Below are 14870 nucleotides of genomic sequence, written 5' to 3'. Positions count from 1 at the left end.
TGTAGATGGAGGGATCATTCCCCTAATGAAATCATATGGTCCTTCAAGGTTCAGTTCAAGAGCTGCCTTTCCTGAATTGACTTTTGCTGAATTCTCAAAATTGGAAAATGGTAATTTTAGGATTATAGGGTCCTCAGAATGATTTTCATTTTTTTAATGGTAATTCATATAATTATGTTCCTATTTTTTATTTTCACTATGCTTAATCATTATTTTAATAAAACATAAACAGTGTCGTTTAGAGTTTGAGCCCAGGCTAGAAAGTCATTAGGTAGTTCTATTGGGTAGGAAATACAATACATGTGAAAAATTGTCATTGGCCTATTCAGGTTTTTCATGGTTTAGTTACAAAACTGAGTTTTCCATTACTTTTAGAGTAGGAATAGAGGCCAAGATTGTATTGCATGATAACATTTACTGTGAAATCTATATGTTAGCTCTGATTGAAAGATTTGGTTTTCATGAATAAAACCTTTAAGTAGTATCTTTTAAAACTTTCTAAAAATGAAACAAATCAAGAACAGAATTGTGGTCTGGAGCAAAACAATGTGATTTTACTTTAATATACTATTGTCTTTTCAGGCTCATGAGAGGCTAGAAGATTCAAAACTAGAAGCCGTTAGTGACAATAACTTGGAATTAGTTAATGAAATTCTTGAAGATATCACTCCTCTAATAAATGTGGATGAAAATGTGGCAGAACTGGTTGGTATACTCAAAGAGCCTCACTTCCAGGTAAACTTTGCTTATCACTCCTCTTTCTAAGTCCCCTGTATTCCCAAAATTCCTCCCTTAGTAGTTAGGTTTCAGCATAAAGTGATTTTTTTAGATTGTTGAGCTGTATTTTATAAATTCCAACTTAGATATTTTAGTATCCTAATATAACGGGACTACATAAACAGACACACATACTAGACAAATGTATAGTATCTGTTGCAGAAATACACTAGAATGATTTTTCTGGAGTTCCCGTCGTGGCTCAGTGGTTAACGAATCTGACTAGGAACCATGAGGTTGCGGGTTCGATCCCTGGCTTTGCTTAGTGGGTTAAGGATCTGGCGTTGCCTTGAGCTGTGGTGTGGGTCGCAGACACAGCTCGGATCCCCGAGTTGCTGTGGCTCTGGCGTAGGCCGGTGACTACAGCTCCGATTTGACCCCTAGCCTGGGAACCTCCATATGCCGCGGAAGCTGCTCAAGAAAAGGCAAAAAGACAAAAAAAAAAAAAGATTTTTCTTTGTGTAGTTAAAACGAAACAAAACAAAAAACAGCAAAAACCATGCTTCACCGTCAGACCACATGCTGGAGATGTCTTCCTCTCTGTAATAGTGGATTTTTCTTCCTCACTGCCACTGTTCCCAGCCCTCCTTATGACCAGTCATAGACATTTTCAGCATTGCTTCTAAGACCAGGGTGCGGTTGATGACCTTGGAGCAAAGGAAAGCTGATGAGCATAGGAACTATGACATAACTTAGTTTCCTTAGGTACAAAAAATAGGTGCAATTTAAGCATTTGTCTATGTGAGTGAAGTTAATCAGTTTACCAAAGAAGAATCCATTTCAGAAGAGAAAGAGGTGAAGGAGATTTCTTATAAAGCTGTAATTAAGACAGTGTGGTATTGAGACATTATTGGAAAAATTGATTACTTGAAGAAAATAGAAATCCTAGAAATATATGCACAGACGAAAGACAACTTGATTTGTGACCAAAATATTATATTTTAGTGGAGGAAGAATGGACTGTTCAATAAATGATCCTGGGATAGAAAAATATGGTATCACCTGCTTGTCACTGTATATTTTTGCATTAAAAATCAAATGGCAGCACCCCTTTGCCTTTTCTCAAAAACTCTAACAGTGTTACTGCAAAAATTAGGTAAATTTATGGTGAGATTTTTTTTCATAACTATGTATCATAGGTACAAAAAAATAAAAACACGTGCCTTTATGCAGAGGCCAGTTAATTGAGCCTTATAAAGCATACTAAGGTATTTGGGCTTTACCCTGAGCACATTAGGAAACCTTGTGTAGGGAGAGGTCGGATTGTGGAGCTAGCTGGTTTTGTACCAAGGCAAGAAATCCTGATGGCAGTACAGATAGTGGGAAATGTGAGGATTTAAGCAGTAAAATCAATAAGACTTAGTGAGTGGTTTCATGTGACAGCTGCAGAAGAAAAATGTGGGAAGTTGATAAGAACAGGATTTCTGACAGTCGATGGCATCCGCTGAGATAAGGTACTCTAGAACTGTTTTGAACATGTCAGTGTTAAGGAAACTGGCTGCATTAAGTTTAAAATATTTCAGAAGCATTTAGTAGAGTTTTTCAAGCATGCTAATTTTTTGTATAAGTACGTAAAACTTAATAAAATGTAAAATTAGAAAATAGCAAGTAAAAATACAAAAATTAAAACATTGTGTTTTTACTACCCAGATCACTGCTGTACTATCATAGGGCATAATCTTCCATATTTTCCCCCATAATTTTTTTTTTCTTTTCTGGCTGTACCCATAGCGTATGGAAATTCCTGGGCCAGGGATAAATCCAAGCCCCTACCTCTGTGGCAAAGCTCGCTCCTTAACCCACTGCCCTGGGCCAGGGATCAAGCCCACGCCACCAGAGACAACCCCCGATCCTTAACCCACTGTACCACAGTGGGAACGTCAGTACTCCTTATTTTTTCTAGGTATAAATGTACGTACGTATTTTTTTCTTTACTGATTGAAATTACCTTGCACAAGCTATTTTGTAACTTAACCTTTTTTTTTCAGTTATTGATTTGCCATTTTCCATTTTGTTCGCTCTCTCTCTCACATAGTACACATTCTATGTTCCCACATCTCTATTTGACACCAGAATAATCTTTATAGCTGGTTTGTACATTCAAGTTTTCCGCTTAGGTCCATGTGTGGCATCAGGTTGGACCATCCTTTTCTTCCTTGTTGGTGATGTTGACCTACTGAAGGGACTAGCCATTATCCCGCAGAATCAGCTCCCTGGGTTTATCTGGTTGCTTTCCTGCTTTTTTCCTGTTTAGTTTTCCCTTCTATTTCTTATAAGCAGAAATTCTACTAAAAAGATTGATGATTCAAGTCAGTTAGTTGGAATTACAATGCATCGGAAGTAGTGTGATCCTACATGAATTAGTCTACAATACCTGGTTGGCTCACTACTATTTTTTTTAATTTTTATTTTATATTGGAGTATAGTTGATTTATAATGTAAGTCATATATACATACATCCATTCTTTATCCGATATTTTTCCCATATAGGTTTTTATAGAGTAGTGAGTGGAATTCCCTGTGTTCTAAGTAGATCGTTGTTGGTTTTCTGTTTTATATATAGTAGTGTGTCTGTGTTAATCTCAAACACCTAATTTATCCCTCTCCTCCATGCTTCCCCTTTGGTAACCATGAGATTGATTTTGAAATCTGTGAGTCTGTTTCTGTTTTGTAAATAAGTTCATTTGTATCGTTTTCAAATTAGATTCCGTATATGTGTTGTCATATGCTATTTACCTTCGTCTGACTTATTTCACTTAGTATGATAATCTCTAGGTCCAGCCATGTTGCTGCAGTGGCATTGTTTTCTTCTTTTTATGGCTGAATAATACTCCATTGTATGTATGTACCACATCTTTTTTTATCCACTCCCCTGTCAGTGGACATTTAGGTTGCTTCCATGCCTTGGCTGTTATAAATAGTGTTGGAATCAACACATGGGTAACATGTATCTTTTTGAGTTGTGGTTTTCTCCAGACATGTGCCCATAAGTCAGATCCCTGGATCATACAGTAATTGCATTTTTAGTTTTGGAAGGAACCTCCTCCTCCGTACTGTTCTCCACAGCAGTTGTACCAATTTTCATCCCCACCAACAGTGCAGGAGGGTTTCCTTTTTCTCCACACCCTCGCCAGCATTATAGGTTTTTGGGGGATGGCCATTCTGATTGGTGTGAGGTGATACCTCATTGTAGTTTTGATTTGTATTTCTCTAATGATAACTGTGATAAGGATGTTGAGCATCTTTGTATGTGCTTTTTGGCTACTTGTCTGTTGTCTTTGGAGAAATATGTCTGTTCTTATATTCTGTTCATTTCTTGATTGGGTTGTTTGTTTTTTTGATATCAAGCTGCATGAACTTGGTGATCATTTTGTTTGCTAACAACCATTTTTTGGGTTGTCTTTTCATTATATTTATGATTTCCTTTGCTGTGCAAAATCTTTTAAGTTTAATTAGGTCCCATTTGTTTGTTTGTTTGTTTTAATTTTCATTACCCTAGGAGGTATATCCAAAAAGGTTTCGCTGCAACTTATACCAATGGGTGTTCTGCCTGTATTTTCCTCTAAGAGTTTCATAGTGTCTATGCTTAATTAGGTCTTTAATTGATTTTGAGTTTATTTTTGTGTATGGTGTTAGAGAATGTTCAAATTTCATTTCCCAGCACCATTTATTGAATGGACTGCCTTTTCTCTACTGTGTATTCTTGCCTCCTTTGTCATAGATTAATTAACTATAAGTACATGGGTTTATTTCTGGGATTTCTGTCCTATTCCATTGATCTGTTTTTTGTTTTTGTGCCATTACCACTCTGTTCTGATGACTGTAGCTTTGTAGTATCCAAGAATATGTTTTTCCATTTGTGTCATTTTTAATTTCTTTCAGGAGCATCTTAGAGTTTTCAGATTACAGGTCTTTTGCCTCATTAAGGTTTATTCCTAGATACTTTATTCTTTTTGATGCAGTGGTAAATGGGATTGTTTGCTTAATTTCTCTTTCTGATCTTTCATTGTTATTGTATGGAAATGCAAGATATTTCTGTGTATTAATTTTGTATCCTGAAACTTTACCAAATTAACTGATGAGCTCTAGTAGTTTTCTGATAGCATCTTTTGGGTTTTCTATGCATAACATCATGCAATTTGTGAACAGTGACAGTTTTACTTTTTTAAATTTGAATTCCTTTTATTTCTCTTTCTTCTCTGATTGCCGTGGCTAGAACTTCCAAACTTATGTTGACTAAAAGTGGCAAGAATGGACATCCTTATCTTGTTTGTGATCTTAGTAGAAATGCTTTCAGCTTTTTACCATTGAGTATGACATTAGCTATGGGTTTGTCATATATGGCCTCTATTATGTTTTGATAGACTCCTTCTATGCCATCTTTCTGGAGAGTTTTTTTTTTTTTTAATCATAAATGAGTTTTGAGTTTTGTCAAAAGCTTTTTTTGAATCTAATGATCATATGGTTTTTTTACTCTTCAGTTTATTAAAGTGGTGTATCACATTGATTGATTTGCAGATATTGGAAAATCCTTGCATCCCTGGGATAAGTCCCACTTGATCATGGTATATGATCCTCTGAATATATTCTTGTATTTAGTTTGCTAGTGTTTTGTTGAGGGTTTTTGCACCTATCATCTATGTTCATTGGTGATATTATCCTATAATTTTCTTTTTTTGTGTTTTCTTTGTTTGGTTTTGTTATCAGGGTGATGGTGGCTCCATAGAATGAGCTTGGGAGTGCTCCTTCTCTGCAATTTTTGGAAGGGTTTCAGAAAAATAAGTGTTAATTCTTAACTGAATGTGCACCTGTGAATAAAATTCGCCTGTGAAGCCATCTGGTCCTGGATTTTTGTTCACTGGAAGTTTTTAAATCACAGTTTCAATTTCAGTGCTTGTGATTGGTCTGTTCAGATTTTCTATTTCTTGTTCAGTCTTGGAAGATTGTACGCGTCTTAAGAATTTATCCTTTTCTTCAACTATTAGCATAGTTACTTGTAGTAGTCTCTTATCCTTTGTATTTCTGTGATGTCAGTTGTAACTTTCCTTTTTAATCTTTAATTTTATTGATTTGAGCCCTCTTCCTTTTGTTCTTGATGAGTCTGTCTAAAGGTGTATCAATTTTTTCAAAGAACTTTTAGTTTTACTGATCTTTTCTATTGTTTTCTTCATTTCTTTTTCTTTTTTTTTCTGCTATAATCTTTATGATTTTTTTTCCTTCTACTCACTTTGGGTTTTGTTATTTTCCTAGTTGCTTTAGGTGTAAGGTTGTTTATTTGAGATTTTTCTTGTTTCCAAATAACATTGTATTGTTTCAAATTTCCCTCTTAGAACTTTTTTTAATGTATCCCATAGGATACATCATTGTATTTTCATTTGTTTCTAGGCATTTTTTGATTTCCTCTTTGATTTCTTCAGTGATCCATTGGGTTTTTGTTTTTGTTTTGTTTTGTTTTTTTGTAACATTGTTTAGACTTCAGGTATTGGTATTTTCTATAGTTCTTTTCTTGTAGTTGAGTTCTAATCTCACAGTGTTGTGGTTGAAAAAGATGCTTGGTATGATTTCAGTTTTCATAAATTTACTGAGGCTTGGCTTGTGGCCCAGGGTGTGATTTGTCCTGAAAAATGTTCCATGTACACTTAAGAAAACTTTAGGTAGATCTGAAGTGGGTCTCTTGAAGACAGCATTTATATGGGTCTTGTTTTTATATCGACTCACCTAGGCTTTGTCTTTTGGTTGGAGCATTTAGTCATTTATATCTAAGGTAATTATCAATATGTAGATTCTTTTTTTTTGTCTTTTGGCTTTTTTTTGTTGTTGTTGTTGTTGTTGCTATTTCTTGGGCTGCTCCCGCGGCATATGGAGGTTCCCAGGCTAGGGGTTGAATCGGAGCTGTAGCCACCGGCCTACGCCAGAGCCACAGCAACGCGTGATCCGAGCCGCGTCTGCAACCTACACCACAACTCACGGCAACGCCGGATCCTTAACCCACTGAGCAAGGGCAGGGACCGAACCCGCAACCTCATGGTTCCTAGTCAGATTCGTTAACCACTGCGCCACGACGGGAACTCCTCAATATGTATATTCTTATTGCCATTTTGTTGTTTTGGATTTGTTGATAGTGAACTTTTTTCTCCCTCTTTTGTTCTCTTGTGATTAGATGACTGTCTTTAGGTTGTCTTTGGATTGCTTTTTGTTTTGTGTGTGTGTATCTATTGTAGGTTTTTAGCTTGCACATACAATGAGATTTTGATACAGCAGTCTCTCTCTCTCTCTCTCTCTCTCTCTATATATATATATATATATGTATATATATACACATGTATATATACACACACATACACACACACACACATGCATACCTACACACAAGATTATTTTAAGTTGCTGGTCACTTAATTTCAAATGCACTTCCATTATCCTGCATTGGTACTCTCCTCTCCTCTTGGTTGCTAGTTTTGATAATCATATTCGTGTGGTGGTGATTTTCTACCTTTACTGTATGTTTGCCTTTACTGGTGAGTTTTCCCATTTATAATTGTCTCGTTTCTAGTTGTGGCCCTTTCTTTTCCCCCTAGGGAAGTTCCTTTAGCATTTGAGGTAGGGCTGGTTTGGTGGTGCTGAAATCTTTTAGCTTTTGCTTGTCTGTCAAGCTTTTGATTTCTCCATCAAACCTCAGTAAGAGCCCTTGCTGGGTGTAATATTCTTAAAGGATTTTCCCTTTCTTTACTTTAAATACATCAATGCCACCCTCTTCTGGCCTGCAGAGTTTCTGCTGAAAAATTAGCTGATAGCCTTATGGGGATTCCCTTTTATGTTGTTTATTGCTTTTCCCTATTGCTTTTAATATATTTCTCTTTGTCTTTAATTTTGGCTAATTTAATTAATAATTTTTCAGTGTGTTCCTCCTTGGGTTTATCCTGTATGGGACTCTGTGCTTCCTGGACTTGAGTGTTTTCTTTCTCATGTTAGGGAAGTTTTCAACTATTAACTCTTAAAAATATTTTCTTAGGCACTTTCTCTCTTCTCCTCAGACCCCTATAATGCAGATAATGGTGCATTTAATGTTGTCCCAAAGGTCTCTTAGATGGTCCTCGTTTCTTCTCATTCTTTGTCCTTTATCTGTTCTGCAGCAGTGATTTCCACCATTCTGTCTTCCAGCTCACTTATCCATTCTCCTACTTCATTTATTCTGCCATTGATTCCTTCTAGTGTATTTTTCATTTCAGTTACTGTATTGTTCAACTCTGTTCTTTATATCTTTTACTTCCTGTTAAATGTTTCTTGGGTCTTCTCAGTTTGTATATACATCCTTTTTCTGAGTTATTAGATCATCTTTACTATCATTTCTCTTAATTCTTTTTTGGGTATATTGCCTATCTCCACCTCACTGAGTTCTTCTGGGGATTTATCTTGTTCCTTTGTCTGGAACATATTCTTTTGCCATCTCATTTTGTCTAACATTTGCAGTCTCTGTTCTGCAGGATACAAGATTGTATTGGTGTCTTCCCCCTAGTGGGTGGGTTTTATCAAAGGGCTTTGGCAGGCTTCTTTTGGGGTGGGACTGATTCCTGCCCACTGGTGGGTGGAGCTGGGTCTTGTCCCTCTGGTGGGCAGGGCTGTTTAAGGGGGCATATTTAGAGGAGACTGTGGGCTCAGGACAACTTTAAGCAGCGTGGCTGCATTTCCACCCTGTTTGTTATTTGCCTTGAGGTGTCTTAGCACTGGAGCCTGCAGGCTGTTAGGTATGGACAGGTCTCAGTGCCAAAATGGTGACCTCCAGGAGAGCTCACACCAGTGAAGGTTCCCTGTGACTTCCACCGTCAGTGTCCTTGCCCCCACAATGAGCCACTGCCCTAGGAGGCACTTCAAGACCTGCAGGTAGGTCTGGCCTAAGATACTATGGAGTCACTGCTTTGCCCTGTGTCCCAGTGCACGTAAAACCTTGTGTGCACCCTCCAAGAGTTGAGTCTCTTGTTTGCCCCAGTCTTGTGGCACTCCTGCACCCAAGCCCTGCTACCCTTAAAAGACCAAATGCTCTGGGAGCTCCTCCTCCTGATGCCAGGCCCCTGGGCTGGAGCCTGATGTGGGACTCAGAACTCACTCTTGTGCAAAAATCTCTGCCATATAATTTTCTAGTTTATGGGCTGCCCACCCAACAGGTAAGAATTTTGATTAGATCACAGAAGTGCCCCTCCTACTTTCTCATTGTGGTTTCTTCTTTGTCTTTGGGTATAGAATATTTTTTAGTTGTGACTTTGGTGTTTTCACAAGAAGAGGTGAGCTCAAGTCCTTCTACTCCATCATCTTGTCTAGTCAATCCTCTGCTGTTTATCTTGGAGGCCTAAAAACTTGACCTTTGTGCCTAGACCCTTGTGCTTCTTTCCCTGCTTCATTGGCTGCTTTTTCCTTTCCTCCTTTGCAAGATCTTGATATTCCATCATCTACTGGTCTTCCTCAAGGGTTTGATCTTGCTGACAACTCCTCTTAGTTGCTTTTGAGAAGGTAATTCCCCAAGGTCATTTAACTTGCTAGAATAAGAGCTCAGATTGGAATGTGGGACTATTTGCTTTCTGAACTGGAAGTAGAAGCATGCAGTATTAACAGGACATGGCTTTGTAGGTGCCAAAATGTAAGGAGCTGAACACCTATGCGGCCAGCCCCTTCTCTTTCTGTCATATGGTGGTGATGCTATGGCACAGGGAGGTACCCTTTCCTGGGCCTGGAAAGGAGCTCTTATGTAACATTCAGAAATGGGTTGTTCAAGGAGACACATGTACTGTCAAAGTAAAAGACGTCATTGAAAAGGGACAATTGAGCGGAGAGCAGTAGGGTGAGGGAACCCAGTAGAACACAGCCCACCACTGTTGATGCTGTGTTTGGTCCCTCAGTTAAGGGCAGTAATGGCCTAATCCTATGTTTGATTTCTACTAGGAAGTAATCTAGTATTATTATTCTGGTGTTATACAAATGCTGTTTCCTTTCAACCATTTATCTAGTGACAAACACAAATTAATTATCTTTGCCTGAATCAGAATTTTCATTAGAGTTTGCAAATTACATTTTTCATATTCTTTCATTCTGCATTTATTAGCTGATGTTCTTATATAAAGTAGAGCTTTTTCTCTATTAAAAAGTTTGGGAAATGCTAGATCCTTCCATTTGCTAATTTTCAAAATAAAGATCATTTAAAATAGCAATCTCAAATGGTAACAAGTGACTTTTTTCATACCTGTTTTTAAAATAGCATTGTGGACTTAGGGAATTTTCATTAATTCAGTGTTTCAGTCCTCTATAATTCTTAGCTTTTTTGATTTTTCAAATTGCCATAACTTTGGCCAGTTGTTGGCAGATTTGTAGCATTTGAATTTGAAGCTCATGAGAATTCTGGACCGAAGATCTAAGATTGGGAGTTCTCAATGTATTAAGTAGTGGTTTGAGTCACAGAAGTGGGTTTACTGCCTAAGAAGAGGGTATAGTGTAAAAATTAAGCAGCCCACAATCAGTGATTTGAGTAACTTGCAGTATTTATAGAAATAATCCTTATGTATAGATTTATAAATTATTTCCTTGCTGAAATTTCCGTCAGTCTCTTATACTATTTTTATGAAATGACCAAAAATTACCAGTTAGGCACATGTACTGATGGCTTTCACTCTGAGCCTGTTCACATTTGTTCCCTTCTTTCTGTTTTGATCTGTTGTTTTTGAACTTGCATTCCTACCACCTCCCCAAACATTTTTAACTTAGCTTTATATTGAGTATATACAATTATAGTATAAATAACAGTAAACATACTCCAAAAATTATGAGAAATTCCTAGAAAGCTAGATCAAAGTCATCCATGATGATAGCACATATTCAGTAAATATAGAAAGTAAAAGTTTATTATATTCTTTTATGTTATATTCAGGACCATTACTCGCTATCCTCTCTAAAAATGTAAATCTTATACTTTTATTGGTAATATAAATTTTCCTATCAGTGACATAAGATGCTAATATTTTATTCACTGGCTATATATTTAACAGACCTTTTGTACATGTAAAAAATATATGGCATTGCTAATAGTAGGTTTAGGATAAAAATTAGGATTTTGCCGTTTGACTTTGTATGCTAACTAATAAATAGGAACTGATAAACATTGAATGATGATGGTGATGACAAAGCGGCAATGAAATGTAGTGCCTCCATTGCGTCACACTCAGGAATCTAGATTCAGTTTCCATTGAACATGAGACTTTTTTTTAAAAAGTCACAAAACTTTATCAGTTGCTTCAGGTCTTTTAAAACAAGGAATATGACATTGTTTAGAAATAAGTAAAACTACATATGTTTATTCTTAAAAGCATCCTGTATACTTTTGATTTAACTCATATTTGGGAATTTAATAATGTGTGCCTTGGAAATTTTTAGTACTCTACTGAGATAATAAGCTATGTTATTTTTAGTAATGTATTCCATTTGTAATTAACAACCACAGACTGTTTTGAATCCTTCTAGTCACTCTTGGAGGCCCATGATATTGTGGCATCAAAGTGTTATGAGTCACCTCCATCAAGCCCGGAAATGAATAATTCTTCTGTCAATAATCAGTTATTACCAGTAGATGCCATTCGTATTCTTGGTATTCACAAAAGAGCTGGAGAACCATTGGTGAGTTGATAAATCACTGTGGGTTTTTTTGGCAGGGGAGGTTTGTTTGTTTTTTTAGTCTTTTCAGGGCTGTATCTGTGGCATATGGAAGCTCCCAGGCTAGGGGTTGAATTGGAGCTGCAGCTGCCAGCCTATACCACAGCCACAGCAACATCAGATCCATGTCTGCAACCTACATCACAGCTCATGGCAATGCCAGATCCTTTAACCCACTCATCAAGGCCAGAGATCGAACCTGCATCCTCTTGGATAACAGTCGGGCTCTTAACCTGCTGAGCCGCAGTGTGAACTCCAGTCAGTGTCTTCTGAAATCTGACATACTTGTGACTGAGTCACTACTCTTATCTCATTTTTTTTCCTCTTTCATAATTTGTATCATTATGAAAACTTTTATTCATGTTTATTTTATCAGCCTTTTTTGGTGTGTGTATAAATTACACTGCTGATACTCTCTCATCTTAATTTAGCATAAAAAATTAAACTAAAAGTAAAAGTTAAACTGAAAGAGAAGCAAGAAGAAGTTTGCCAATGAGTTAAAATTTTAGAAGATAACTGCTTTATTTTTTTTTACTGTGCCCTTTAAGAAATGAACTCAGGTTGCTTGCTAACTATAGTATCAAAACACAGAAGAAAGTTATTAAAAATTGAAGTGGTAGGCCTCTATAAATAAGGAAGTTTACAGTTTCCAGCTGACGTTATTATTTCTGGGTTTCAACTGTAAGAACAGTGAAGTGGAAAAAGAGAAATACCAGGAATGGGGCCATCAGAAAGCACTATACACTTTCTTACTTCTTTGAGCTCCCTGGTATCCTGTGGAACATGGAATGTTTCATTTTCAAGGTTGACCTTACCATCAAAATCCTTTTTTTACAGGGTGGTATGTGTTGTCACAGTCGCTTGTGGCTTAGTGTAGATTTGGAGTCAGGAGACAACCTGTTTTTAGAATTATTTTCTTCTTTATGCATATTCATGAGTATTTCAGGTTTCTCACTGACAGCCTAAATCAGTAATTCCACTCCTTATTTCCTTTAGGGTGTCACATTTAGGGTGGAAAATAATGATCTGGTAATCGCCCGAATCCTTCACGGAGGTATGATAGATCGACAAGGTCTGCTTCATGTGGGAGATATCATTAAAGAGGTCAATGGCCATGAGGTTGGAAACAACCCAAAGGAATTACAAGAACTACTGAAAAATATCAGTGGAAGCGTCACCCTAAAAATTTTACCAAGCTATAGAGATACCATTACTCCTCAACAGGTCAGTAATAACATTCATCCTCCTGTTAAGAATACTTTTATAGGTGTTCCCGTCGTGGCACATCGGAAAGAAATCTGACTAGGAACCGTGAAGTTGCCGGTTCAATCCCTGGCCTCTCTCAGTGGGTTAAGGATCCGGCGTTGCCGTGAGCTGTGGTGTAGGTCGCAGACACGGCTTGGATCCTGCTTTGCTGTGGCTCTGGTGTAGGCCAGCAGCTATAGCTCCGATTTGACCCCTAGCCTGGTAACCTCCATATACCTAAAAAAAAAAAGAATACTTTTTATTTTTTCAGTCACACTATTGGTTATAACCACCAGTTGTACTTTTTTGCTAAATAGAAGAGAAAAACATCGATTTCATTGTTCTATATTGGCTTATTTTGTCATGGGTGAATTTTTGGGTTTGTGAACTCCACGTAGGCTGGCATTTCAGTAACCTACAGCTAGGTCTGAGAAAAACCACAAAGCCTTTCTTGATTCTCAGTCTAGCAGACGTTTTCGATACCTGTTACGTTCCAGGCCTTGTGAGAGACTAGGCCTGCAGTCCTGATCCCCTCTAGCTTAGCGTTCCTGTAATGGGCTAAACGGAGAATGAGACCAAAGAGAGGGTGGGTCCAGATTAAAAAGAGTCTTGGACACTTAGCTTGGATACATGTGGCCTGCAGTTTGTAACTAATTTTTAGGTGACATAATGTATTGAACCGGGGAATGTTATGTAATGACAGGGATCATTTCACCTCCTTGTGTTGAGTGAATTTCAGAAAGGAGAGAGATGAGATTGTGTATCCAGGAAGCAGCTTTTTGAAGGTGTGAGGTCATTTGTGAAATCAGCTCTAATGAAAGCTATGCCAACTTGCTCGGGTTCAAATACCCACCATGCTGCCACTTGTTAGTCTTCTCTGTGCTTCATTTTCTCATCTGTATAGTTAGGGGTATTTCTTAAGACTGTTATAAGGATCAAATGAGTTAATTCGTGTGACGTTCTCACGGCAGCACCTGGCATATCCTGAGCGCTCAGTGTTGCTGCTGCTCTTGGTGCAGTGGTGGTGATGAGACAGTGTTGTCATTGTAGAGAAATGGGAAGGAAAGGAAAAGGAATAAAGGCAGAGGGGCAGCTGACAGTTACGGTAAGCGCGTGGGAACTGAGAAGAGGGTTTTCGAGTCTAGATAATGTAGAAAGAGGAAATACCTATCAATGTCTTAGATGCCTTTAGTTACTCAGGTTTACTCCAGAAATTTGTTTCATGTCTGAGTAAAATTTCAGGTTTTTTTTTTTAACATAAGATACTGCCTGTATGACTTATTATAATATAGTTAGAACGATAATTTAAAAGACTAATGTTTACATTTCCATGCAGTTCTTTGAAGTAACTGTGTGTCGAATATCTGTTTTATATTGTTCTTTGAAAGGTAAGAATAGTCATCAATCTTAGTATGTAAATTAGATTTCTGAAAATACGTAGGTTTGTAATGAACTTGGCTTGAAATGAAGAGTAAAGGCCTTGTCTTCAAGGAAAAGGAACATGAAAGAAATGGTATTAGAAACTGGAGATTTTTGAATCGCTAGTACCTCTTGGACTACCTTTATTCCTCAGTTGGCACCTTGAGTAGATTGGAAAAGTAGAACTTGAGATTTATTTTAATTATATGTTAGTTGTATAGAAATATTCCCCCTTCATTGTGGTTCAAACTCCAGAATTCTTAGCAGCTCACCATTGCTACAATGGATTTTCATGGGAATAATTAATTTGTGTAATACTAGTAGCTAGAGCTTTGGCCCAAATTCCTTTGTAGACTCTGCACCTGGTGAATGATCTGAGTGATGCGAAATATAAGGATATTTGGGCCTTTCTTAGGCGTACATTTTCCCCCATTCTCTGCCTTCTGTAACTGGGCTTTTTATTTTAGCCTTTAGGGAGAGGGCATTGGAATGGAAACGACTAGGTCATCCAAACCTGAGGCAGTCTTAGTCCCTGTTTACCATGAAAAACAAGTGCCTCTTACAGGAAGGCTTCCAACAGCAGAGCTAAACCGGCCAGAGTGTGACAGTTTTAAAGCGAGAGGGGAGATGGCTACTGAGTATGCTGCAAAGGACTCTCCTGGGCCCACCAGGGTCCTCTTACTGTGAGGCACTAGTGGGAAGCCAGAGCTGTGAGCCTCTTGAGCTCTGCCTCTCTG

The 14870-nt window shown here is 37.7% G+C and overlaps 1 protein-coding gene across 6 annotated transcripts in view; it reads left to right on the top strand.

Moving 5' to 3' along the window:
- Positions 1-14870, top strand: part of PALS2 (protein associated with LIN7 2, MAGUK p55 family member) — a 120710-nt gene that overhangs the window by 67983 nt on the left and 37857 nt on the right. For all 6 annotated transcript variants that reach the window (XM_047763410.1, XM_047763405.1, XM_047763406.1 and 3 more), the window contains exons 3-5: positions 583-735; positions 11281-11433; positions 12466-12693. In XM_047763410.1, the coding sequence (XP_047619366.1) occupies positions 583-735; positions 11281-11433; positions 12466-12693 (534 nt within the window). The remainder of the gene's footprint in view (positions 1-582; positions 736-11280; positions 11434-12465; positions 12694-14870) is intronic.

Source organism: Phacochoerus africanus, chromosome 16, assembly GCF_016906955.1.
Source record: "Phacochoerus africanus isolate WHEZ1 chromosome 16, ROS_Pafr_v1, whole genome shotgun sequence".
Lineage (NCBI taxonomy): Eukaryota > Metazoa > Chordata > Mammalia > Artiodactyla > Suidae > Phacochoerus > Phacochoerus africanus.
Note: the sequence above shows the minus strand (reverse complement) of the source record. Positions and strands in the feature narration are given on the sequence as shown.